This window comes from Peromyscus leucopus, chromosome 1 (assembly GCF_004664715.2).
Source record: "Peromyscus leucopus breed LL Stock chromosome 1, UCI_PerLeu_2.1, whole genome shotgun sequence".
Lineage (NCBI taxonomy): Eukaryota > Metazoa > Chordata > Mammalia > Rodentia > Cricetidae > Peromyscus > Peromyscus leucopus.
This window is the reverse complement of record NC_051063.1, coordinates 171569891-171595512: the sequence shown is the minus strand read 5'-3', so window position 1 is coordinate 171595512 and position 25622 is coordinate 171569891. Positions and strand designations below refer to the sequence as shown.

Sequence of the window (25622 nt, the reverse complement as noted above, 5' to 3'; positions counted from 1 at the left end):
TTCTTTTTTTGGTTTTTCGAGACAGGGTTTCTCTGTGTAGTTTTGCGCCTTTGCTGGAACTCACTCTGTAGACCAGGCTGGCCTCGAACTCACAGAGATCTGCCTGCCTCTGCCTCCCGAGTGCTGGGATTAAAGGCGTGCACCACCACTGCCCGGCCATAATTTGTATTTATAGTCTTTCTCCCTCTCTTTGGTGTCAGGTTAAGAGCTAATATAGGTCTGAGAGCTCTCTGTCATCTATCTGTCTATTATCTCTGCGAGCGTGTGTGTGTGTGTGTGTGTGTGTGTGTGTGTGTGTGTGTGTGTTCGCGCGCCTATGTGTTGGGAACATGTTTTTTTTTTTTTTTTTTTCGTTTTTTGAGGCAGGGTTTCTCTGTGTAGCTTTGCGCCTTTCCTGGAGCTCACTCTGTAGACCAGGCTGGCCTCGAACTCACAGAGATCCGCCTGCCTCTGCCTCCCAAGTGCTGGGATTAAAGGCGTTCGCCACCACCGCCCGGCATGGGAATATGTTTTGTGTTTAAGATTTTTCTTCCTCTCTTTGGTCTTAGGCCAAGGGCTAAAAAAGATCTGAGATCTCCGTCTATCATCTGTCTGTCTCTCTCTGCGTGCGCGCGCGTCTGTCTGTCTCTGTGCGCGCTCCTGAGTGAGTGTGTGTGTGTGTGCGCGCGCGCGTCTGTCTGCCGTGTGTGAGTGTGTGTGTGTGTCTGTCTGTCTGTCTGTCTGGAGGGAGAAGGGGAACAGAGCGTGTCCGCAACAACAGGTGGAGGGGATCGTATTGCAAGCAGGATGCAGGCTCGGGGAAACTCTGCAAGCCTTTGCATTTCCAAAGCTCGGGTTTGGTTGGTAGCCGCACGGCCCAATGAGCAGGGCAGATTTCACGTAGGACCCAATCACCGAGGCCGCTCCTGTTGCTAGGCTCCCAGAAAGCCGAGTCTCCACGTCATCGCGAAGCCGGGCCTGAGAGTGGCGGGGTCAGAGAGAGGCGGGGACGGAGGGACCGCTTGTTGCTAAGGGGACCCGGCGCCTCGCCCTGGCGGGGTCCAACCGAGCATGCGCAGTGTCGACGTGCGCGGCGGCGCGCCGCGGTTTGAAAGGCCCGAGCCTGGCGCGCTTGCGCACTGAGTCCGGTGCAGGGCGCGCTTCCTCCCCCTAACCTCCTCCCGGGCCCCTGCTGCTGCTGCTGCTGCTGGAACCCTTCTTCTTCACTCTGTGGGTGGTAGGACGGACGTCCACGGGTGTGGACATGCCGGAGATCAGCCTCCGCCACGTCGTGTCCTGCAGCAGCCAGGACTCGGTGAGGGGCGGACGTGGGAGCGGCGGGAAGACACGGGGGCTTCCTCGGGGAGACTGAGGACTTGGGAAGTGCCAAGCGGAACTTGGTGGCATTCTGAGGGGGGCTGCGGGGTGGAGGCTGGACGTGCATCCGGGAGAGATGGGCAGTTTGGGAAGTTTGGGGCCACTGTGGAGCTCCCGGAGAAGGAAGGAAAAAGAGGGGCCCTGGGCAACTTCTAGAGGGGAAAACTCGGGGCAGGGTGTAAGCGTGGAGAGCCGGCTAGCTTTTCGAAAATTACTGTTATTTTATTTCACTATTTGCTTATTTGTCATTCTTTCTTTCTTTTTTTAGACAGGGTTTCTCTGTATAGCCCTGTCTGTCCTGGATCTCACTCTATAGCACAGGCTGGCCTCGAACTCACAGAGATCCGCCTGCCTCTGCCTCCTGAGTGCTGGGATTAAAGGCGCGCGCCACCACCGCCCGGCAAATTATTTTATTTTATTTTTTTCAAATAAGCTTTATTTAACGAACCTCCACTTTTCTGCTCTTGTCTGCAGACCCATTGTGCAGAAAACCTCCTCAAGGCGGACACGTACCGGAAGTGGCGGGCAGCTAAGGCAGGCGAGAAGACCATCTCTGTGGTCCTACAGGTGATGCTGCTGCTGCTCTTTCCCATCTCCTCGTCCCGGGGCTGTGAGTTTCCGGGCCCACGTTCCCGAGCCAGTTGCCTGAATGTTGAGTTCCCTTCTGTGCTAGACATAGTGCTGCTCGGCTCACTTGCCTGCAAAACGAGCAAGTTGAAATCCCAGTGGCCCCCTCGGCAGAGGACAGAAGAGTCTAAGCCCAGAGATGAGCAGGAGTCAGTGGGTGCACCTGAGTAGATTGATTCTACCTCTGGGCCTCAGCTGGGACAGTGTCAGTCAGGATTATGTTTCTTGTGTCCTCGGGACCAGAAGGTTAGCCATGAAGGATTTCGACGTAAATCAGTTTCATTATAAAGAGGGCAGACTTGGAGGAGCTGATGGCCGAGGCCTGTAATCCCTGTTGATTGGGAGGTTGAGGCAGGAGGGTGTCACAAGTTCAAGGCCAGCCTGAACAACTTAGAACCTGTCTCAAAAATAAAAAGTAATTCGCATCACAGGCCTGGACAGTCTGAGACCCTGAGTTCCATCCCTAGCGCCACAAAGTTAGTGAATGAATTCGACAGGTATCCAGTTGACTGGCATTTCCGGGTTGGTTGGTTTGTTTTTTGTTTTGTTTTTGAGGAAGGATCTCTCTCCACAGTCCGGGCTGTCCTGAAGCTCACTCCATAGACCAGGCTGGCCTCGAACTCACAGAGATCTGCCTGCTTCTGCCTCCCGACTGCAGGGATTAAAGGCAAGAGCCACCACTGCCTGACTTACTTTCATTTTCTTAAATTGAAGCTGGTGTCTTGAACTCCTGATTCTCTGTCCATCTGGGATGGAGGAATTCCAGGTAGATACCATCATGCCTGGCCTCTGTTTGCCTTTCTTTTATTTGACTTACAGTACACACACACACACACACACACACACACACACACACACACACACACACATAGTGCTGAGGTTTGAACTGAAGGCCTTGTGTAGGCCAGACAAGACGCCATGTCCCCAGCCTGACTGACTTGTTTCTGACTGTATTTTGTTTTTTAATTGTTTCTGACCGCCTTTTAAAATTTTTACTTTAGTTTCTTTTGTGCACATATGTATGGGCACACGAGTCCTGTGGCATCGTGCATGTGGAGGTCAGAGGACAACTTGTGGGAGACATTTTTCTCCTACTGTGTGGGTCCTGGTTCTTACCCCAGCCTGAAATTCATAATCGTCTCCTTGTGATCCCCCAAGTGGACCCCCAGACCTGGCCTTTGAGTATGTTTTATAATGTTGTAACTGAAGCTAAACACAGTTCTGCACGTTTGGAGACCTTTTCTTTTTCATGGGGCCGGGTGTGGGGCATGTGTGACTTTTTTTTTTTTTAGATAGGCTCACTGTGAGAACTCCTAACACTCCCCCCCACTGCTTCTCAAGTCCTGGAATTAAGACACAGTAAAGTTTGGCCTAAGAGTCTGTTTCTGACCCTGCCTGGCCTTTAAAGGCGAGGGATTAAGTGCCTTTAATCCCAGCACTCGGGAGGCAGAAGCAGGCAGATCTCTGTGAATTTGAGGCCAGCCTGGTCTGCAGAGTGAGTTCCAGGACAGCCAGGGCTGTTACACAGAGAAACCCTATCTTGAAGACAGAACAAAACAAGATATATTTTTATCGTTTTTTAAGATGTGTATGGAAGGAGGGTATGCCCCCAGAGGCCAGCAGCTTCAGATCCTCGGGAGCTGGACTTACAGGCTGTTGTAAGTCATCAGTGCGTGCTAAGAATGGAACTCAGTCCTCTGGGAGAGGAGTTTGCACTCTCAACCTCGGAACCATCTCTCTAGCACCTTCCTCCCGAGTGCTGGGATTAGTGTGAGCCACCACCACCCGCTGATAAAAATAAATCTGTACAACATTGGTGGGAAAAGAGAATCAGATGCTTTTAAGCACCTGCCCATTGGTGCTTGTGTGGTAGCCCAAGTGTCCCGCTGCCCTGCCTTTGTGACCACTCGTGGGTGACGGTGCTGAGATAGCCCACATTGAGTGTTGGTGCTTTTGACCACGTTGCCAGCCTGTTTTGTTTCCATAGGCACTGCTGAGCTACAGCCCCCAGTCACCACCACAACCACTGTGCCCAGCTCACACTTCCCTTGGTGTTGGCCACATTCCTCCGTTCTGAGTCGAGGGGTATTAGGTGAAGGGACGTTGGAGGGGACAAGACTTACCAGACTGTCTCTCATACTGAATGTATCCGTGGCCTCTTTGCTCAGTAGTTCTGGCTCACAGAGCCCTTTGAAGATTATAGAGAAGTTTAAACAAACAAACCAACATAGATCCATGACATTTCTTGACCAATTTTAGGTGTTTAAGTGTCTCTTAAATCCCTAATAAGAGACTGTTAATGAAAACTAATGTTATTCACCATTATAACCTGCCAGTCAGCAGCCTACACACCTCACATGGCTTGATTCATTCAGCCCTTGTAAAACCCCATGACCTACAAACTGTCATTATCCCCATTTTACAGATAAAGAAACTGAGGCTCAGCGAAATTATGCAACTGAGAGCCCGTCTTTTAAGCTGTGTGAGAGCCAGGTTGCTTACCATTTAGTTTGGGGATCTGGATTCAAGTCCTAGCTCTCCCTCTTACTCACGCCGACCTCAGGCAAATGTTTTCCAGTTCTCTAAACGTACCCATTGAGAATAGAGACACCCAAGGCTGGGGTGGTTGTAAAAACCTGGTGACATAATGTCTGCAGAAGTGCTCTGTCAACACGTAGGAGTTGATACAAAGGGAGGGACTGGCGATTTCATTGTGGGACAGTGATTCCTCAGGCCTTGCTTATGATCAGGTGACCTCCCCCACACTCTGCAAAATGACGTTCAGTTCCGTAAGAGCGCTCGGTGGGAACAAAAGACCAGAGACGGACTTGGAGAGCTAGCGAGCCAGACAGGTGAGGCACAGGACTGTATGGCAAGGACTGAGGTAGAATGTGGCTGTGACAGAACTAGGGAACCCAGAGTGGAAGCAGCTTGGGAAGAGCATGCATTTTCTCTGGCATGTGACTTGGGGAGTTCTAAGAGGCTCCCGAGTGGGTAAGGGGTATTCGGAGCCGAGCCTGACAGCCTGGGTTCAGTCACTGGACCCCCCCTGGGGGGAGGGGAGAACTAGCATCACATGGCGTGCGTGCACCCCCACCCACATCCATTAAATAAACGAGCGTGCAGCTGGAAGGTGCTCAGTGGGTAAGGGCACCCACGTGTGTCACCTTTGGTCACCGCAGTTCCAAGGAGTCAGATGCCCTTTCTGGCCTCTGAGGGCACCAGGTGTGTGGTGCACAGACATGCACGCACACAGATACCCGTATACATAAAAAGGTTTAAATGTAAAAGAAAATATGGGAGGCAACTAGAGGCCCTGTCTACACCTGGAGACAGGTGTAGAAGTTGATGCCTGGAGTGGTTCATTTATCACTTCTCGGCGTTTTGGCTAAAATCAAGCGTAACATCATTTGTTCACTCATTCACCTATTTCCACAAGTGTGTGTTAAGTGCTTTCAGTAAGTTGGTACTGTAGTCCTGTGTCTGTACAGCAGGGGGCAGCACAACTGAGCATATTCACACCTGGAGGCTGGGCTTGTTGTGGGGTGGAGGAGAGCTTGCCTAGCACACTCCAAGCCCTGGGTTCGAGCCCCGTCACCACACAGGTTGGGCACAGTGCTGTCATCTCACTACTCGGGAGGATGAGAAGTTCAAGGTCCTCTGCTACATAGCAAGTTTAAGGTCGGCCTGGGCTACGTGAGACGCCAGCGTCTCTGTCAGGCTCAGAAAGTCGGTCCTGTACCATCAGGCAGTCAGCCATGAGTGCGGTAGAGTGAGGGCAGTGGGGGGTCCAGCCGGGAAGTGGTGCGGTCAGCTTTTTAATTAAATATGAAGTCTGGTTACTTTTGAAAAATTTAAACTGAGTGTGGTGGCGCACACCTTTAATCCCAGCACTCGGGAGGCAGAGCCAGGCAGATCTCCGAGTTCAAGGCCAGCCTGGTCTACAGAGCGAGTTCCAGGACAGCCAGGGCATCACAGAGAAGCCCTGTCTCAACCCCCACCCCAGTTTTTAAAAGATTTGTTTTATGTATGTGAGTGTCATACTGTGTGCATGTACACAAAGCACTCGAGTGTCTGGTGCCTTGGAGATTAGAAGGCGCCACTGGATCACCTAGAACTGGAGTTAGGGATGATGGTTGTGAGCTGTGTGGATCCTCTGCAAGAGCAGTAAGTGCTGTTAACCACTGAGCAATCCAGCCCCACTGGTGACTCTCCTCCCCTCCCCCAGACAGGGTTTTTTCTGTATCCCCTGGCTGTCCTGGAACTTCCTTTGTAGACCAGGCTAGCCTCCAACTCACAGAGATCCACCTGGCTCTGCCTCCCAAGTGCTGGGATTAAAGGCGCCACCACCGCCCGGCTGAACCTTTTTTTTTTTTTTAAGCTACGTTCATTGGGTGTGTGTGTGCGCATCGCTGCACATGTGTACATCTGTAGAGGTCAGAGGACAAAGTGCAGGAGTCACTTCTTTCCTTCCTCTATGTGGGTTTTCAGGCCCGCATCGTGGCTCACTGAGCCACCTCTGCGGCCTGGAGTCTGGTGACTTCGTGCAGAGGAGGCTGTGCGTCCACAGGGAAGGGCCGGACGGGTCAGCAGGCTGCGTCCATCTGGTACATGAGAGGCAGGTCGAGGAGGCCCGAGAGCAGGATAGGACCAGAGCTGATGGGGTGAGGGTCGGAGCATCCCTCAGCACTCAAGGCTGGGAAAGCTGTTTGAGATGGGAGCCACCAGGGCCTCTGCAGCGCAAAGATAGGCTCCTCCTTAGGTCTGCACAGGCTCCTCGTTCCCTGTCCAGAGTAAACGGGAGGGCCAGGCTCAGAAGCCGGGAGGTCAGCACGGCCGCGTTGTAGAGTCCGTCACATCGGAGACCCCTGGGAAGATCCGGTCGTGCTTTGCCCTTGCCGGTTTGTGGGTAACTCTTGAGTTCATCCAGCGCTAGCTGTGGTTCCTTTGCAGAGACAGGGGAGGAGACAGTAGACTCCTGTGTGCTCTCCTACTTCCCCGTGTGTCCTCCAAACCCTGTTACACAACACTGGTGTTGCCACACAGGGTTCAGCCTCTGCTTAGGTCAGCTCCACACACCTCTTTTTGTTAGCCGTGGCTATTCTGTGCCCAGCTGGTCACCTGCTTCCAGCCTGGGAGTTCAACCTCTTGCCAACCCCACCTGTCCCGGAGGGGATGCTGGGACAGGTCCAGTTGGAACACTGGTAGATCGCCTGAGTGTCAACAGCAGGATGGGACACGTGATACTTGCTCTGTCTTGTTATTGTCGCTTGAGCCAGGGTCTCCTGTAGCCCAGGCTGGCCTCCAGCTCTGTGAGCCTCTGAGCCCCTTACCTTTGCATCACTGTACTGGCTGTGGTTTTCCATGTTAAAAGCTCTGCTTACTTAATGTATGTGGGTGCTCTGTCTGCATATACATCTGCAGGCCAGAGGAGGGCATCAGATCCCACTGTAGATGGTGGTAAGCCACCATGTCCATGCCGGGAATTGAACTCAGGACCTCTGGGAGAGCACCCAGCCTTCTCCCAGTCCCTCTCTCTCTTTTCAGTGAGTGCACGCGGCACAGCTTGTTGCCCACCTTCTGTGGTCGTTCGGTCTCATGCCTCGGGTCTGCCTGGGGAGATGAGGAGAATACAAACAAAAATGCAAGTGCCGAAGAGCAGGCTGGGGCCGCTTGTGTCGCCCACTTGGTGGTGTCCCGAGTTTGGTCGCTAGCACTGTGTTAATCCAGGGAGAGAAGGGACAGGACCAAAAGCTCAAGGACATTGTTGGCTGCATAGGAAGTTTGAGGTCTGCCTGGGACACACGAGACCCAGTGTGGGCACAGGCGTGGCTCGGTGGTAGAGCTCGGTCTGCTGTGGCAGCCCCAGGACACCCCCAGCCCTGGGGGCAGGGGGACGGCAGGAAGAAGCCCAGGCTCCTGGGGGTACTAGTGAGGACAGGTGAAGCCCTCAGGAACAGAGGAGCCCTGTGTGGGTGCCGCTTTGTTTGGTCTGAAGCGTTGACGTCCGAATCTTGCTCAGAGAGAAGGTACAGGCGGGGGCGAGGTGTGAGGAGTATTTCAGATTCTGGGGTGGCGGGAGCCAAGGTCCTGAGCCTCAGCCTTCTGAGATATGAGATGGGTAATGTAGCTGGAGAAGAATGGTTGAGCATACAGGAAGCCAGCCGGGCTCAATGTCCCGAAGGTTCTGTGCTGGCCTACGTTCTCTCCATGGGCGGTGCTGTGAGCCCACGCACAGCCCTGTAGACAACTGGCCGCCTTTCTCTCCGGCTTTACGTGCACGGCCCTGGCACGACCACTTCCTGCCCGAGGCTGCTCATCTGTGACGAGGAGGTGATTGCAGCGTCCCTACTTGGAGCCCTGGTAGAAGAGCAGGCTTCGAGTTGTTTCCACTGTCACTGACTTGAGCGCTCAGTTTTGCTTTGCTTTGCTTTTGTGGTGCTGGGTATCGAACCCAGGACCCTGTACAGGCTGGACAAGCACTCCATCACTGACCCACATCCTAGCCCCCCATCTCTTTGAGACAGGGTCTTGCTAAGCTGCTCCATCTGCTCTTGAACTCACTCTGTGGCCCATGCAGGCCTTGAACTCTGGATTCACTTCCCAAGTAGCTGTGGTTGCAGGCCCGCCTGGCAACGGTTATCACTTTGGGGCATCTTAGCTTCCTGTGAGGGATATCACCGCGACTCCCCTTTCTCATCTGAGGAAGCTCCCTCTCAGAAATATTGACTGTGGTTTAGAATGGCAGAGGAGGGCAGTGTTGAGTGGCAGTAGGTAGGCAGTTAAAAAATTTGCCTTACAAAAAGATTTATTTTTAAGTGTGTGTAGAGGGGTAGATGCGTCTTCGTGCAGGTGCCTGCAGCGGCCAGAGGCATTGGGTCCCTGGGGCCCTAGAGTTACGTGAGGCTGTGAACTTCGTGCGTTGGAGGAGCTCTGGCAGTTGAGCCATCTCTGCAGCCCGAACCTTGAACCTCTGATCCTCCTGCTGTTCTCTCCAAGAGAAGGAGAGCAGGACGAACTCCTCGAGGATTTGAAGGTTTTATTGAGCCACCCAGGCCCGGCCAGGAGCACGCCCTCCTGTGATCAGGTGTCTAAAGAGGCCCGGAGCTCAGTGAGCAGGGGTTACAGAGGTAAAACCACAAGTTTGGTGCATCCCGGTGACGTGGCTGGGACGACTGTTAGCCAGCATGACAGGATATGAACTTCAGTAAGGCTAGGGCACAGCTGTGTCGCCATGCAGAACCATGGCCGGTGAGTTAGGGTTCCTGTAAATACTACGCACGCCTGAGGGTCAGGCTGACCTCAGTTTTAGCCGGATGGCGGGTCAGGATTGAGCAAATGGGGTTTTCTCATTTCAGTGCCTCCGCAAAATGCTGAATTATAGGCATGCTCGCTCCATCACGCTCTGTTTATGCATTACTGGGGCTCGAACTCAGGGCTCCTGCATCCCAGGCAAGCACTCCACCAGCTGAACTACATCTGAACCCAAGAGTAGACATCTTCGAGGGCTGTAATGACTCTTCATCCTAGGACCCTATAAAAGCGCCCCAGACTGGACAGCCGGAGACTCAGCATTGCCCGTCCCGACTGCTCCACACCCACACCTTTCTGTCTTCAGCCCTCAGGCTGGAGCTGCAGGCCTTTGTGAGAGTCTTCATAAATAGCTCCTTCTTCCCAAGAAGAATGAGCCTGTATCAAGTAATGCTCCTGCTCCCAGATAATAGATTCAATAGGAAGCCTGGGGCTTTTCTGGGGCAGCATTTGACAAAGCCACTCCAGGCAAATTGGCTCCTGCCTTCAATTCCAGCACCTGGGAGGTGGAGCCAGGGGGATCCTAAGTCCAAATGTGCTCGGGCTACCAAATGAGACCCTGTCTGTTGTGCACCACCACCCCCCCACACACACACCAACAAACAAAAACTAAAAATAAGCATGTGAAACTGGAGAGCTGTGGTAGCTCATGCTTGTAATCCCAGCTTTTGGGGTTTGTTCTGCAGTTATAAGCACTTGTTGCTCTTACAGAGGGCCAGGGTTTGGTTCCCAGCACCCGAACAGCAGCTCACAGCTATCTAACTCCAGTTCCAGAGGATCTGACACCCTCCTCAGGCCTCTGCAGGGACTAGGAAAGCACGCGACATACAAACTACATCCAGGCAGAATGCTCATACACATGCAATAAAATAAATAAACTTTAAAAAAAAGGAAAACTAGAGCCTCATGTTTGGAGTGGATGGCAGTCTTCAAGCTGTCTCAGAAAAATGATTCCAGTCCTGACTGAATCTCAGAGGCAGAGGCAGGCTGAACTTAGATCTCTGAGTTCCAGGCCAGCCTGCTCTACGGAGTGAGTTCCAGGACAGCCAGGGCTACACAGAGAAACCCTGTCTCAAACAAACAAACATGTGACAGAAGTCACCAATAGCAAAACAATGCCTGGCTGACAGCTGCTGGGTACCTACTGTGTGCCATGACCTCCAGCCAGTTAGTTATGTGGGTGATCCTTGATTTGATGAGGCCTCTGCTTTCACAGACGAGGAAGCGGAGGCCCCCGGAGGTGAGCCAGCAAGGGCTTACAGCTAGTATGTGTCAGAGCTGCGGTTCAAATGCCGGACTTGGTGATAAGCAGGACCCCAGGAGCCCTGACGTGCACCGTTTTGTTTGTCCAGGAACCTCTATAGCCATGTGTCCTTTGCATGACAACTTGAACCTAGCTGTGCCTTTGGTTATGGCCACCAAGGCAAAGGAGAGCTCCGCTGCCTGCCGTGGACCGAACGAGGTGGGGGTGTGCAGCTGTCTGTTGGTGAAGCAAGTGTGTAGTAGGGTTGGAGTATGTGTGCATTCATTCAGTGAATTCCATGTCATGTCCTAGGCTGCCTGCCAGAGACATAATGACACCACTCACTTCTGGTCCCCACTGACGTATAGGTGACATTCCAGAGGACACTGCAGCCCAGGTGGACATCATCTCTCTTCCTGTCCCCTGTTCCAAAGCAAGCCAGGGAGGAACTCACAGTGGCCTTTCTCTGCCCCACAGTTGGAGAAGGAGGAGCAGATACACAGCATTCACATTGGGAATGACGGCTCAGCCTTTGTAGAGGTGCTGGTGGGCAGCTCGGCCGGAGGGACCACAGCTGGTGAACAGGACTATGAGGTAAGCAGGGCTGGGAGATGCCGACACCCCTGAATCCCCGTCACTGTCCCCCATGCTTGTACGACGGTGGAGGAGCCACCCAGCCTACCTTGTGGAGGGTCCTGGGTGTGCTGAGGAGACAGCAGGCACAGGGTGTTTGCCTGGTCACCAGGGAAGGGCCGGCTGCTTGGTTAAATAAGCAGCGCGAGGCTGTCACTGGCTGTAAAATCCAGTTGCAGCTTGAGCATGAAGCTGCTTTAGTCAGGTCCACAAGTCTCTCACAGGTGGCCTGGGAACTGGGGCTCCATGTTGTCGGTTACCACTCTGGTAGCCTGTCTGCTAGAGACAAAATAGAGTTCTTTGTGACTGATACTTTAGCTTTGTACTGATTTGAGATGGGCCTCTCCTTTTGCCCAGGCTGTTCTCCTGCCTCAGCCTCTCTCAGCCAGGAGTATCTTGTGCACTTCACCAAGCCTGGCTCGCAGGTCCTGTTTTGACTGGTGGAGTTCAATATAGCTCAGAGTATTAGCCTACTGGTTTACCAGTGAAATGATAGCGGGTAAAAATTAAACTCACATGATAGAATTGACAAGTCTAAGTTGAAGCCAGTTACTGCAAGGTGTTTTCTCCTTGTTTACTTCTTCAGAAGTGAAAGCAGTTGCCCATTGAAATCCTGAATATATATCTGTAGTATGGTGTATGTATTTTTATTTTCCAAACTCTGCAAAATGAAAAACGTCCATTTGCCAAGTTTCATTTCTTTGGGTTGCTTCCTGCAGTTAGTGGAGTTTGATTATACAAAGAACAAGAAGGACATTTCCTTATAGTTTCCTTGGCTTGTTGCCGTGTGATAGAAAAATCTTTCCTCAAACTATTGCTATTAACATGGTGTTTCTTATGAAATGCTGAGGCTTCTAGCACATTTTCTACCGATAGTTGATCAATTTCAGCATTACCTTGTGCTTCTAGAAGGCCTGGTAGGCCTGTATGGGATCTGATATGTCTTACATTGAAAGGATAATTTCTATTTCTGATTATTTCTTATAATCGAATAAATAACAAAGTTAATTCTGAATCATCTGTAATAAATGTATCAGTTTCAATATGTAAAGCAACTCTTTTCTATATATTGAGAATCAGTAACTATATTAAGAGGTTCTGGAAAATCTAATAATACCATGAGAATAGCATAATTCCGACTTTTGAACAGAATCATAAGGACTTTGAGCCGTTTTATCTAAGTTTCCTGATTTATATAACCTGCCTTTCCTGATTTATTTGCATCAGTATAGAACCTAGGGTTCATCATACAATGTGAGGAAGGACCCAATTAATTCTCTTTATAAACTGAATTCTCTTGCTTTTGGGATACTTGTTGCTAATCGCTCCCAAAAAATTGTCTCAAGCTCTTTGCCAGTGTTCATTTTCTGCCCATAAAGAGGAAATTTCAGCATGAGTAAAAGGTACCACAATTTCTGCTGGGTTTATTCCTGCTAATTGACAAAGTCATAATTTTCCTTTCAGAATCATTTCAGAAACTTTTTTTTTTACATAGGTTTTTAATTTTTCACCCTGTTTGTGTGATAAAAATATCCATTCTAGGAAATTATCTCTCTCTGTGCTGGAATTTCTGTAGGAGAATGTATAGAAGGTAAAATAACCAGAATACAGTCAAGTTTTGGATCCAAACTATCCACATGTTCATATTAACACAAGGTAGGGCTATTTAATATCCTTTGTGGAAAAACATTCCACTAATACCTTTTTTGTTTTGTTTTGTTTCAATACAGGGTTTTTCTCCAGGCTGGCCTCGAACTCACAGAAATCCACCTGCCTCTGCCTCCTGAGTGCTGGGATTAAAGGCATGTGCCACCACTACCCGGCCCACTGATATTTTTAACAGGCTAGGAATTATTATAAGTAGGCACTGTGAAGACAAATTTTTCTTTAACCTGTTCTTGTAAAGGTATAGTGAAGAAACAGTCTTTTAAATCAGTCACTATAATAGACCATCCTTTAGATACTAGACAAGGTAAGGGAATTCCAGTCTGTAAAGAGCCCATTGGCTGAATCGCCTTGTTAATAGCTCTTAGGTCTTTTACCATTCTCCATTTTCCAGATTTATTTTTAATGACAAATATAGGAGAATTCCAAGGACTGGTCAATACTTCAATATGTTGAGCATTTAGCTGCTCCTGTACTATCTGTTCTAAGGCCTGGAATCTTTCTGATGTCAGAGGCCATTGTTCCATCCACACAGGTTTGTCAGTTAACCATTTTTAAGGTTGGGTTGTTGGTACCTTTGAAAGATCAGCAGCTGTTGTGCCCTGCTTATGTACAATTTGAATGGTCAGTGACTGTTCTTGATAATACCTTTTTTTTCCTCAGAAGTATTCTTTATTTTATCGTTTGTTTCTGAGATTAGAAGAATGTTAATCTGAGAATTCCATTGTTGTAACAAATCACATCCCCATAAATTCATGGCTATATTAGCCACCTGTGGCTTTATTTTTCCTCTCTGTCCTCTGGCCCTATACACTTGACCTATCTTGTACTTTGTTTTACCTGAGACAGAGTTCCAATCCCGAGAAGCTGAACATTTACCCCCTGAAGAGGCCAGTTTGGATACCAACATTTTGGTGTAGTTATTGTTACATCTGCCTCTGTGTCTACCAAACCCTCAGTCTCAATGCCATTTATTTGTATTTTCAACTTTGATCTTTGATCATCTTAGAAGTTTGCCAAAACACTTGTTTTATGGTCTCTCCTGAAAATTTTGTTTTATCAAATGAATCTTTTCTGTCATTCTGAGCAGCATGGTTTTTAACAACAGGCATTCAGTCTTTTAATTGCTCTGTGGAGGAGTTTCCCCGATGCTGACAAGGAATGACTGAACCAAATTTGACATGGGAGCCTGTGAGAGGCCCCCTAAGGTGTTTCCCGATGGCAAAGGGTTACCTTGTCTGTCTCTTTGATCTGCTTTCATTAGTCCAGTATTGGTCTTTGCCACGCCTTCTGTATACTCCAGAAGGCTGGGGCCTTCTCTTTGGATTATTTCTAGAAAAAAGCATTGTTTCTAGCAACAACTTGCCTATAATCTCTTTTTAGATGACCTTGTTTACCACAATTAAAACACCTGATATTTTGATTTTTCTTAAAATTTTTAGAAATCAGTTCTCCTATTGATGTATTATCATAAACGTGAGATCCAATATCAGCCTATTTCTTATCCATTCATCTGCTGGTGCTGATCTTGCCTTTATAGCCCTAATCACCCTTTTACATTCTGAATTAACATTTTTAAAAGCCAAAGATTAATATGTGTCTAACTTCTGGATCTGATATCATTCTATTTACAGCTGAAGTCAATCTTTGTAAAAAAAATCAGTGAGGGCTTCTTTGGGGCCTTGTGTAATTTTAATAAGTGACTCAGTCCTCTTTCCTGATTCTTCAGCCTTGTCCCAACCATTCAAAGCTACTGTACGGCAATGGGCCGAGGCGTGATCATCAAATGTAATCTGTCTTTGCAAATCAGCAAACTGGCCTCACTTCTAGCCTTACTTCATTGTTCTATGACCCTAGCTTCCTCTCCCCACCAAGGTTTCCATTGTAACTAAGGACCAGCTTCCAATACTGCTGTAACTAAGTCTTTCCAGTCTTGTGGAATAATTCTATTCTGAATGGCCCATGAATTTAACATCTGCTTTATGAAAAGTGAGTGCATACCATATGAAACTACTGCTTCCTTAAATCTCTTCCAATCTAACATTTCTATAGGATCCTAGTGAACTTCTGAATAGCCTTTGGGCACCTATCATCTATCTGGTGGTCATTCTTGAATGGTAACTGGATATATTAAGGTTGGTTTTCTAATAACCTTGGGCCTCTCCAGTTTTATAATGTAATGACGGTTGCAAAGCCAGAGGTGAGCAGCTACCTCATTATTTCATGCCACATGTGGGGCACCAGATGATGTGTTTATCTAATTATTCTTTAACAATAAAAACTCAGGAGTCAGACATTGAGAAAAACAGCGCAGAAGCAACCAGTGACCTCCTCTCTCTCTTTCTCCAAGACCCTCTCTCAGCCACATCCTATTACTTCCTGTCTCTCTGTCCTCAGTTCTCCAAAACGTCTATGGTTAACTTTGGTTAGCTAGTAGCTAGCTCCGCCCTCTGATTCAAAGCAATTTTTTTTTTATAATTTTATTTATTTGTATCTTATGTATGAGTGCTCTGCATGTATGCCTGTGTGCTAGAAGAGGGCATCAAATCTTATTATAGATGGTTGTGAGCCACCATGTGGTTGCTGGGAATTGAACTCAAGACCTCTGGAAGAACAGCCAGTGTTCTTAACCACTGAGCCATCTCTCCAGCCCTCAAAGCAAATTTTTATTGGCAGTCTTGAGAGTGTCAGAATGTGATTAAAATATCACACAACAGTTGTGCCTGTTGCAAATAAAGATACCCTCACCTTTTTTTAAAGATAGGGTCTTATGTAGCCCAGACTGGTTTTGAACTCATGCAGCTGAGGCTGGCTTTGAACCCTGATCTTCCTACCCCATCAGACTGTGTGCTGGGATTGCAGGCATGTGCGACATGTCCACCTGTGTGTGTTGAATTTCTTTTGTTTTTCTCAACCTGGAAATGGGTTGCAGGGTCTTCCACGTGTTAGTCAAGTACTCTACCACCGAGTCACGCCCTCACGTATGCAAGAGAGCTGGATGAGCGGTTAAGAGAGAGTACTGCTCTTGCAGAGGACCTGCGTCAGTTCTCAGCACCAATGTCAGGCAGCTCACAACCATCTGTGCCCCAGCTCCAGGGGATGCCACGCTTCTAGGTTCCATAGGTACCTACACTCATATGCACATACTACAAGTAAAAGAAATCTTTAAAAATTACTGCTTCTCTTCCAAAACATAGTTTGGTATTTAATTCATAATAGCAAACATAGAATGTTTAGCTTAAAAATGCTAAACTGTTGCATCTTGTATTTGAGTATTTATTCAGTGTTTGCCCTCTAGAAGGTGGTGTGGCCAGCTCAGGCCTTTGTGTTCCCAGGGTCTAGAAACAGTTGTATTTCTGCAAAATTTTGAATTGTACTTTTACTTAAGTCTTAGGTTGTTAAATTTCAGTCACAACTGAATCAAAGCTCAGGGGCTTAAAATTCTTGGTTTCCACATAGGAACTAGAGGCATCCAGAAGAGCAAAGACAGGAGAAAGGGGCAGATCAGGGTAGTCAGTCAGGGCTGCCTCCTCCTCCATGTTAGTTCCAGAGCACACGGCAGCAACACCATTTCCTTCAAAGTCAACATTTCTCCTCCATCCAGATCGTGCTAAGAAAGACAGGCTTGGCGGTAATACCAGCTACTCTGGAGGATGAGAGAGGAGGTTTGCAAGTTCAAGACCAGCTTAGGCTATTACACAGAGTGTTTGAGGCCAGCCTGAGCAACTTGGCCAAAAGTTTCAAAATTAAAAAGGAGAAAAATGAGGTTGGCATTGAGATTATAGATCTGTGGTGGAGTGCTTGCTTAGTTGCCTTCAGTGGGAACCAGGTGTGTCCCTGAGTAGCACTTTTCCATTTCTGTGTGCTTGTGCCTAAAATTCTTTTGCAATTCCTATGTCTTATTATATACATGTTGCCTGGTTTCTCATGTTCAGTATAAAGTAAAAGGAAGTTATAGATTACAGCATTGGAAATAACCCATGGACTAGAGATGTAGTCTCAGTGTTAGAGTCCCTGCCTAGAATCCCCCAGTGAGGGGATGGGGGTGTAGTTCAGTGGTGGAGCCCCTGCCTAGAATCCCCCAGTGAGGGGCTGGGGTGTGGCTCAGTGGTAGAGCCCCTGCCTAGAATCCCCCAGTGAGGGGCTGGGGTGTGGCTCATGGTAGAGCCCCTGCCTAGAATCCCCCAGTGAGGGGCTGGGGTGTGGCTCAGTGGTAGAGCCCCTGCCTAGAATCCCCCAGTGAGGGGCTGGGGGTGTGGCTCAGTGGTAGAGCCCCTGCCTAGAATCCCCCAGTGAGGGGCTGGGGGTGTGGCTCAGTGGTAGAGCCCCTGCCTAGAATCCCCCAGTGAGGGGCTGGGGTGTGGCTCAGTGGTAGAGCTCCTGCCTAGAATCCCCCAGTGAGGGGCTGGGGGTGTGGCTCAGTGGTAGAGCACTTGTCTAGCATATGTGAAGGTCTAGCCTTCATCCCCAGTACAAGAAATTGTACAAAAGAGATTCACCAGCGTTGGAGGTAGTCCAGACCAGGGAGTAAAAGGTTAATTTTGGAAGGCTAAAGGCAGTGTGTCAAGCAGTGGTTTCTCCTTACAGTGAACAGGAAGAGACTTTGGAGGTCTCTGCCGCTGAGTGCTGGTAGCAGCTCCCAGCTGCCCGTTGCATTTCTTTCCCTCACCCACCTCCCTCCGTGAGAAGTGCGGCTCTGCAGTTTAGTTCAGGGTCTGGCCTTTTGTGGGGAGTGGAGTGGAGGCCAGTGAGTGGCTTCTGTTCTGCGTGATTTTCTTTGTTTTTTCCTTTCCATAATCAGAGCTGTGCATCAAGAGGCGCGTCCTTATATTCTCCTTTTCCACCTTAGTAAAAGCTTTAAATTTTATAAATATGACAGTATGTCAGTTAGAAAAGAAATGAAATTCAAAACAAAACTAAACAAAAGCCCAGCTGAACATTGCTTACAGCATCAGGAGACAAATGTGTTCTCTCCTGGGGGAAAGGCTCGCTTTAGTCAGACCTAGCTTATCTGACAGTTGCGGGGGGTGGTGATGGACACCTTTCTTTTGGATCTGGCCCAGTGGTCAGAAGTGGTTGTTACTCCATCAAGCATTAGTAGCTCCGGAAGCAGCAGGTACAGGAAGTGGCATGAGAGAAATTCAGTGGCCCTCTTGCCCTGGATTTGCCTCCCTCTCCCATTCATACCTCTTTCCTCTGCCTCCTCCCTGCATCTGCCCCCTCCCTGCATCCTCTGCCCCCTCCCTGCATCCTCTGCCTCCCCCCTGCATCCTCTTCCCCCTCCCTACATCCTCTTCCCCCTCCCTACATCCTCTGCCCCCTCCCTGCATCCTCTTCCCCCTCCCTACATCCTCTGCCTCCCCCCTGCATCCTCTGCCCCCTCCCTGCATCCTCTGCCTCCCCCTGCATCCTCTGCCCCCTCCCTACATCCTCTGCCCCTCCCTGCATCCTCTTCCCCCTCCCTACATCCTCTGCCCCTCCCTGCATCCTCTGCCCCCTCCCTGCATCCTCTTCCCCCTCCCTACATCCTCTGCCCCCTCCCTGCATCCTCTGCCCCCTCCCTGCATCCTCTGCCTCCCCCCTGCATCCTCTTCCCCCTCCCTACATCCTCTTCCCCCTCCCTACATCCTCTGCCCCCTCCCTGCATCCTCTGCCCCCTCCCTACATCCTCTGCCTCCCCCCTGCATCCTCTGCCTCCCCCCTGCATCCTCTGCCCCCTCCCTGCATCCTCTGCCCCCTCCCTACATCCTCTTCCCCTCCCTGCATCCTCTGCCCCTCCCTGCATCCTCTGCCCCCTCCCTACATCCTCTGCCTCCCCCCTGCATCCTCTGCCCCCTCCCTACATCCTCTTCCCCTCCCTGCATCCTCTGCCCCCTCCCTGCATCCTCTGCCTCCCCCTGCATCCTCTTCCCCCTCCCTGCATCCTCTGCCCCCTCCCTACATCCTCTTCCCCCTCCCTACATCCTCTACCCCCTCCCTACATCCTCTGCCCCCTCCCTGCATCCTCTGCCTCCTCCCTGCATCCTCTACCCCCTCTCTGCATCCTCTGCTCCCTGTGACTTTTTGAGAAAAGGTCATATGTAGCCCAGGCTTGTCCCAAACTTGCTATGTTATTAAGCCTGGCCTTACACACTGATCCTGACGACACCTCACAAGTGCCAGTGCCAGGCTTACAGGGGTATGCCACCACACCTGGCTCCCCACCCCTCTTTCACTGACTTTGAACCTAGCTGTGTAGTTAAGGGTGGCCTTGCACTCTGAACGTCCTCTCTCCACCTCCTGAGTGCTCAGATTACAAGTGTTTAGCACCACATCCCATTTTATGGTGCACAAGTGATTTAAATTAACTTCAGTTTCCTGTGTGTGTGAGGCAAACACTTACCAGCTGAGCCGCACCTCTCCCCCTCCCCCTTTTTTTGAGACAGCGTCTCACTGTGTAGCTCAGACTGGTCTTGAACTTGTGATCTTGCCTCAGCCTCCTGAGTACTAGAATTAGAGGCCAGTTCCCCCACCTCCTCCACCCCCCATGACCAGCTGGCTCTAACCTTTCTTTAAGAAGGAAGAAAAAGTCTTTGTGTTCTGTCTGATTGGTCAGAGCTACATCATGGTCCAGCCATGGCAGAAGGGTGGGGCTTGCTCCCAATCTTGATTTAGTCCATTGTGTTGGGCACACAGCTCTCTCATTGTCCAGACCTACTCAGTCAGTTTTGATGGTCATTTCTTCCTTCATCTGCTGTAAGTATCTCCATGTGTTTCCTTGAACTCTTTTTTTTCCCCCCCTAAGGCAGGGTTTCTCTGTGTAGCCCTCACTGTCCTGGAACTCACTCTGTAGACCAGGTTAGCTTTGAACTCACAGAGATCTGCCTGCCTCTGCCTCCAAGGTGCAGGGATTAAAGATGTGCATCATCACACCTGGTGAAATATTTCCTTGAACTCCTAAGCATGCATAGTGTATGTTTGAATGATTTGAATCTATGTGGCCTTCCTGAGTCAGAGTTTGTAGTGTGTGGGTTCTGGGACCCTGTCATGGCAGCTGTGTCCTCATAAGTGTGTATATTTATTTGTTTATTTCTTCTTTCATTATTATTATTATTATTATTATTATTATTATTATTAAGACAGAGTCAGTCTCTGTAGCCAGTGCTAAGATTATAGTCATGAACCATTATATTCTGTTTATTTGGTTGATTTGTTTTTGTTTTTTCCAGACAGAGTTTCTCTGTCTAACAGTCCTGGCTGTCCTGGATCTCACTCTGTAGACCAGGCTGGCCTTGAACTCACAGAGATCCGCCTGGCTCTGCCTCCCGAGTGCTGGGATTAAAGGTGTGCGCCACCGTCGCCCAGCTTGGTGTATTTATTTTAAAACAAGGCTTCACTATGTAGTCCAGACGGGGCTGTCCACATGCTTGCTTCTGTGGTGGCCCTGCCATGACCTGGAGCCACAGACCATGCCCATTGTTTTTGTGGACAGGATTTACATGAGAATGTAGTTACCAGCTGTTACTGTAAGATTGGGGTCTGATGAAGAAAATGCAGGGCAGCTGTGGCCCCTGGGGTGAGGCACAGGAGGTTGGGATGATGGAAACATCTGCCACAGTGCAGAGCGGTCCTGGGGGCCGAAACCGATCCTGAGGAGCAGGTGTGCCCCACCCGAGAAGGGGGGTTAGTGCTGCAGACCCGGTTCATGGGATGCGGCAGAGGGGGCTGGGGTAGTGCTCCCCACATCTGCACATGACCGAGGGGAGCCTTCTGTCCTGCCGCTCGCGGCCTCTCTCGCTCCTCCTCCTCCGCTCAGCAGAGCCACCCGTGACGGCACAGGGCCACCCCTGCCTGTGGGTGCGGGCAGGGAAGCATCCCTTGGTAATTGACGATGCTCTCTCCGTCTTTGGATTTGGGTCTCTTCGTTTTGGCCTCCTATAATTCTCCTGGCCTTTGAGTCGACTCGACTGTGCATTTCCAAAGAGCGTTCGAGTCCTGTGCCTCTCACCAAGACCCCCCTGCTGGGGACCCCTCCGGGCGCGTGTCCTCTGTACCGTCATCTCACTCTGTCCCTCACTCGTTGTGCTGTCTTCTACCTAGGTCCTTCTGGTCACCTCCTCTTTCATGTCCCCGTCTGAGAGCCGAAGTGGCTCGAACCTGAACCGAGTTCGTATGTTTGGACCTGACAAGTTAGTCCGGGCAGCAGCAGAAAAGCGCTGGGACCGCGTTAAAATTGTGTGCAGCCAGCCATACAGCAAGGTACCCGTGTGGAGGCGGACACGGCCCAGGGCAGGGGTGCCTGAGGGGCCCGGACTGAGTCCAGAGAGCTGGGGGCAGCGGGCAGCTGCTGTCCCTGTCGGATCCTGGGCTGTGTTCCCAGCAGTGGGTTTGAGGTCCTCCAGCGACAAGCAGCTTAGTTCTCGGGAGGGAGGGTTAGAGGGTGAGTTGAGGCCCCTCAGGCTCTGGTTAATGCCATCATACCGGGGCTGGGAACTCAGGCTCCTTCCTGCCTTCTGCATCCCGACAGCAGAGGAGCAGAGAGCCCGGGTAGTTGTATATCCCAGAAGTGTCCCCAGACGGGGCACCTGGAGGTGGACTCGCTGCCCGCCAGCTGACTTCCATTGGCAATGAAGGTCAGAGTCAGTGCAGGTTGAGGGCTGAGCCCTGACCTTGTCTGCAGTTAGGGCTCAGTGAGGGTTAATGTTATTATCCTCACCATCGTCCTCCCTGGGCACCTGCTTCGACTGAGCCGGAAAGGGCTCCCCTACATGAAGGGGCATGAGAGCCCAGCCCTGTCCTACCCAGACACCTCACGTTCCAGGACTCACCCTATGGCCTGAGTTTTGTGAGGTTTCACAGCCCTCCAGACAAAGATGAGGCGGAGGCTCCGTCCCAGGTAAGCGGCACCTGTCACCCCCACAGCCTTCTCCCTGCCTCTCCCCCTGCCTGCACAGCCTCCCCGCAGCACTGACCTTGCGGGACCTTAGAAGGTGACAGTGACCAAGCTCGGCCAGTTCCGTGTGAAGGAGGAGGATGACGGCGCCAGCTCCCTGAAGCCAGGGGCCCTCTTCTTCGGCCGCATCAGCAAGCCGTCCTCGGGTGAGTGTGGGATGCACAGTTGCTGCGCTGGCGGTGACAGAGTGCTCCCTTGAGCACGGAGCCCTGGGTTCAACTCCTAGGCCCGTGCCGGAGGCGGGAGGATCAGGCGGCTCTGGTCCTCCTCGGTTAGCCAGGAAATTGGAGTTCTGGAGTCCAGCCTCAGCTGTGTGACACTTGGCTTGTCTTAACAAAAGGAGACCTTAGTGCTGAGGGGCGTGGCTAGACCCTGGGTCTGGGGACGAGGCTGTCCAGGAAGGGAGGCTGGGGCCTGGACTGCGGAGTCTTGAGGAGGGAGGTCTAGAGCCCTGGGTCACTTCTGGATTTGAGGACGACATGATAGCTGGTAGATAGGGCTGCAGTGTCTTTGGCTCTGACCGCTCATCCTCAGTCCGTTGTCTCCCTCTGCAGCCTCCGCCAGCGACCCAGCAGGACCCAGCTACGCAGCAGCTACGCTGCAGGCCTCTAGTGTGGCCTCCTCTGCCTCTCCAGTCCCCAAGGCTTTGGGTAGCCCCTCCAAGGTGAGGCCGTCAGACACTGGGGGTGTGTGTGGAGAATGAGAGGAACTGGAAGCCTCAACCCATCCCTGCCTCCTCAGCCTCAGGAGTCTCCCAAAGGGAAGAGGAAAGCAGACTTGACTCTAGAAGACAGGAAGCCTCCCAGCAAACCTTCAGCAGGGCCACCCGCCCTCAAGAGACCCAAATGTAAGCAAACTGGATTCCTTCTTAATTCTGCAGAGAGCCGGGCTTGTGTGTCACAAAGGAAGGGCCGGGGTCTGAGGAAGGAGGCAGGAGGGCCTTCGTTCCCGTGCCCTGTGGGAGGGAGCTGGTGCTTCCCGATGCACAGCCCCAGGGTACCAGCTGAACCTCCGTTCTCTGACTCCCCAGTGCCTGTGCCTGGTCGCGCCCCAGCTGCAGCCCCAGCCTCTACCCCAGCCCAGAAGGCGGCCCCAGAGAAGCCCCGCGGGGACAGCGCGGAGCCCAGGGGAGCTCGAGCTGGCCCCCAGGAGCTGGGCAAGGTCCTGCAGGGTGTGGTGGTGGTGCTCAGCGGCTTCCAGAACCCCTTCCGCTCGGAGCTTCGGGACAAAGCCCTGGAGCTGGGGGCCAAGTACCGGCCAGACTGGACCCCGGACAGCACGCACCTCGTGTAGGCCTCCGACCCCACTCCACCCCACCACCACCCCACCCCACGCCGCCCTCCCCGTTCCCTGCGCCGCCCTGCATGTCTGTCCTCTTGGTTTCTCTGTTCCCGGTCTGTCTCTGCCTCCGTAGTTCTCGGGAGGCCGCCTCGCTTTCTCTGCTTCCTGCCACCCCCAGCCCGGTCTCTGCCGCCTCTCACCCCGCCGCATTTGTTCAGGTCACGTCTGACGTCCCTCTTCTCCATCCCCCAGCTGTGCCTTCGCCAACACTCCCAAGTACAGCCAGGTCCTGGGCCTCGGAGGCCGCATTGTGCGTAAAGAGTGGGTGCTGGACTGTCACCGCATGCGCCGCCGGCTGCCCTCCCGGAGGTGAGGCCTCGCTCGCTCGCTCACCCGCTGTGTCCCGCCTCTCAGGCAGCTCGCACACCTGCCTCTGGTCCAGAGCTGGGCGAGACAGGCAGAGGGCGTGCTGGGTGTGCAGGGACCGACAACCGCCGTCTGTCCGTCCGTCTGTCCGTCCGTCCGTCCGTCCGTCCGTCCCCTTGAGGATGCAGTGGGAGGGGGAAGAACCACAGGGCTGCTGACAGCTGCAGCTAGGGGCGACCTGTGAGGTGGAGGAGAGCAGTCAGATCCTAGCGCTGAGGACTGGGGCCAGGAGACCTGGGTCACAGGATGTCACGTGAGCGTGTTCAGAAGTAGGGCTCAACCTGGTGCACGGGTGTCCGAGGGACTGAGACAGCAAGGTGAGAGGGTCCACTGACCTGGAGGAGGCAGTGGACTCCATATTGCGTTTGGGATCCACGTACCCCTGGAAGCTGGTTCTCTGGTGTGGGCATTGAGCACAGCTCCGTGATCATCCTGAAGGGATGTAAGGGCGTCTGTGGGCTCTCTTATCCCACAGGTGTCCTGGTGGGGCCGAGTATGTCAGGGTGGGGCCTGGTTTCGGCACACACCGTCTATTGAGGATCAAGATTCTGAACATGGTCGGGGCTGGAGAGATGTCTCAGTGGTTAAAAGCACTGGCTGCTCCTCCAGAAGACCCAGGTTCAATTCCCAGCACCCACATGGCAGCTCCCAACCATCTAACTCCAGTCTCAGAGTATCCCATGACTTCTTCTGGTCATTGTGGGCACCAGGCACACAAATGATCACAGGCATACATGCAGGCAAACACTTAAACATGTTAAATAAAAATAAGTAAATCTTTAAAAATATGCAAATACAGAAGTTGCTCATAAGCTGCAAAAGAGTATTTACATAAAAAGTGCACATATCTTTCCACATACTTTTCAAATATTTCATTGTTATTTAGATTTTGTGTATGTGTGTATATCTGTGTGGGGGTATGCATGTGTGTGCCCAGGTACCTGAGGAGGCCAGTGGTGTCAAGATCCCTTAAAGCCGGAGTGAGAGGTAGTTGTGGACCTGGTGTGGGTGCTGGGACCCCAACTTGGGTGTTCTCTGTGAGCAGTACAAGCTCCTAACCATTGAGACGTCTCTACAGCCTCACGTGTGTGTGTGTGTGTGTGTGTGTGTGTGTGTGTGTGTGTGTGTGTGTTGCTAAGAACTGAACCCAAGTCTTCCCACATGCTAAGCAACTGCTGAGCCCCTCACTGGGATTCTAGGCAGGGGCTCTACCACTGAGCCACACCCCAGCCCCTCACTGGGGGATTCTAGGCAGGGGCTCTACCACTGAGCCACACCCCAGCCCCTCACTGGGGGATTCTAGGCAGGGGCTCTACCACTGAGCCACACTTCCAGCCCCTCACTGGGGGATTCTGGGCAGGGGCTCTACCACTGAACCACACCCCAGCCCCTCACTGGGGGATTCTAGGCAGGGTCTACCACTGAGCCACACCCCAGCCCCTCACTGGGGGATTCTAGGCAGGGGCTCTACCACTGAGCATCACCCCAGCCCCTCACTGGGGGATTCTAGGCAGGAGCTCTACCACTGAGCCATACCCCAGCCCCTCACTGGGGGATTCTAGGCAGGGGTTTAAATTGAGCTGTGTCCCTAGCCTTTTCAGTTTTTATTTTGATGGAGGGTCTTACTAAATTACCCAGGCTGGTCTTAAATTTACTCTGTAGCCCAGGCAAGCCTTGAACTTGCAATCCTCCTGCCTCAGCCTCCTGAATAGTAGGATTACAGACCTGCCCACCAGGCCAGATTCCTCTCACATTCTGAATCATCTCCAGGTGGTTTATAACCAGCACTTTGTGGATGCCATGTAGGCCCTTCTCCCACCATGTTGTTGGGAGTAATGAGCAGGTCTGTAGATGTTCAGTACAGACGCCGCTTTGATCTGTTATTGGTTGAATGTGCAGGTCCAGGGACCCCAGATTCAGAGTTCCACCTGAATGTGCTTTTGAGAATTTCCCCCTGTTGCTCGGCATCCTACTTTGATTCCCAAAGGGAAGACCGTCTCCCCTTGCTCTTTTCTCTCAAATGGAACAGATCTCCCCCTGGCATGCTGTGGACCCCCTCTGGAGCTGGGAGGGGCAGGGCAGTGGGTTCCTGTTGCCGCCCCCCCCGCCCCCCCCCCCCCCCCCCCGCCAGCGTTCTTGGTTAGTTCA

General features: G+C 51.6%; 1 protein-coding gene across 1 annotated transcript in view; it reads left to right on the top strand.

Moving 5' to 3' along the window:
- The first annotated feature begins 1112 nt into the window (after positions 1-1112).
- Positions 1113-25622, top strand: part of Xrcc1 (X-ray repair cross complementing 1) — a 27847-nt gene continuing 3337 nt past the window's right edge. The window contains exons 1-10 of the mRNA XM_028893815.2: positions 1113-1294; positions 1831-1923; positions 11015-11131; positions 20915-21073; positions 21636-21710; positions 21802-21913; positions 22322-22431; positions 22509-22614; positions 22798-23056; positions 23301-23417. Of these exons, the coding sequence (XP_028749648.1) occupies positions 1244-1294; positions 1831-1923; positions 11015-11131; positions 20915-21073; positions 21636-21710; positions 21802-21913; positions 22322-22431; positions 22509-22614; positions 22798-23056; positions 23301-23417 (1199 nt within the window). The 5' untranslated portion in view covers positions 1113-1243. The remainder of the gene's footprint in view (positions 1295-1830; positions 1924-11014; positions 11132-20914; positions 21074-21635; positions 21711-21801; positions 21914-22321; positions 22432-22508; positions 22615-22797; positions 23057-23300; positions 23418-25622) is intronic.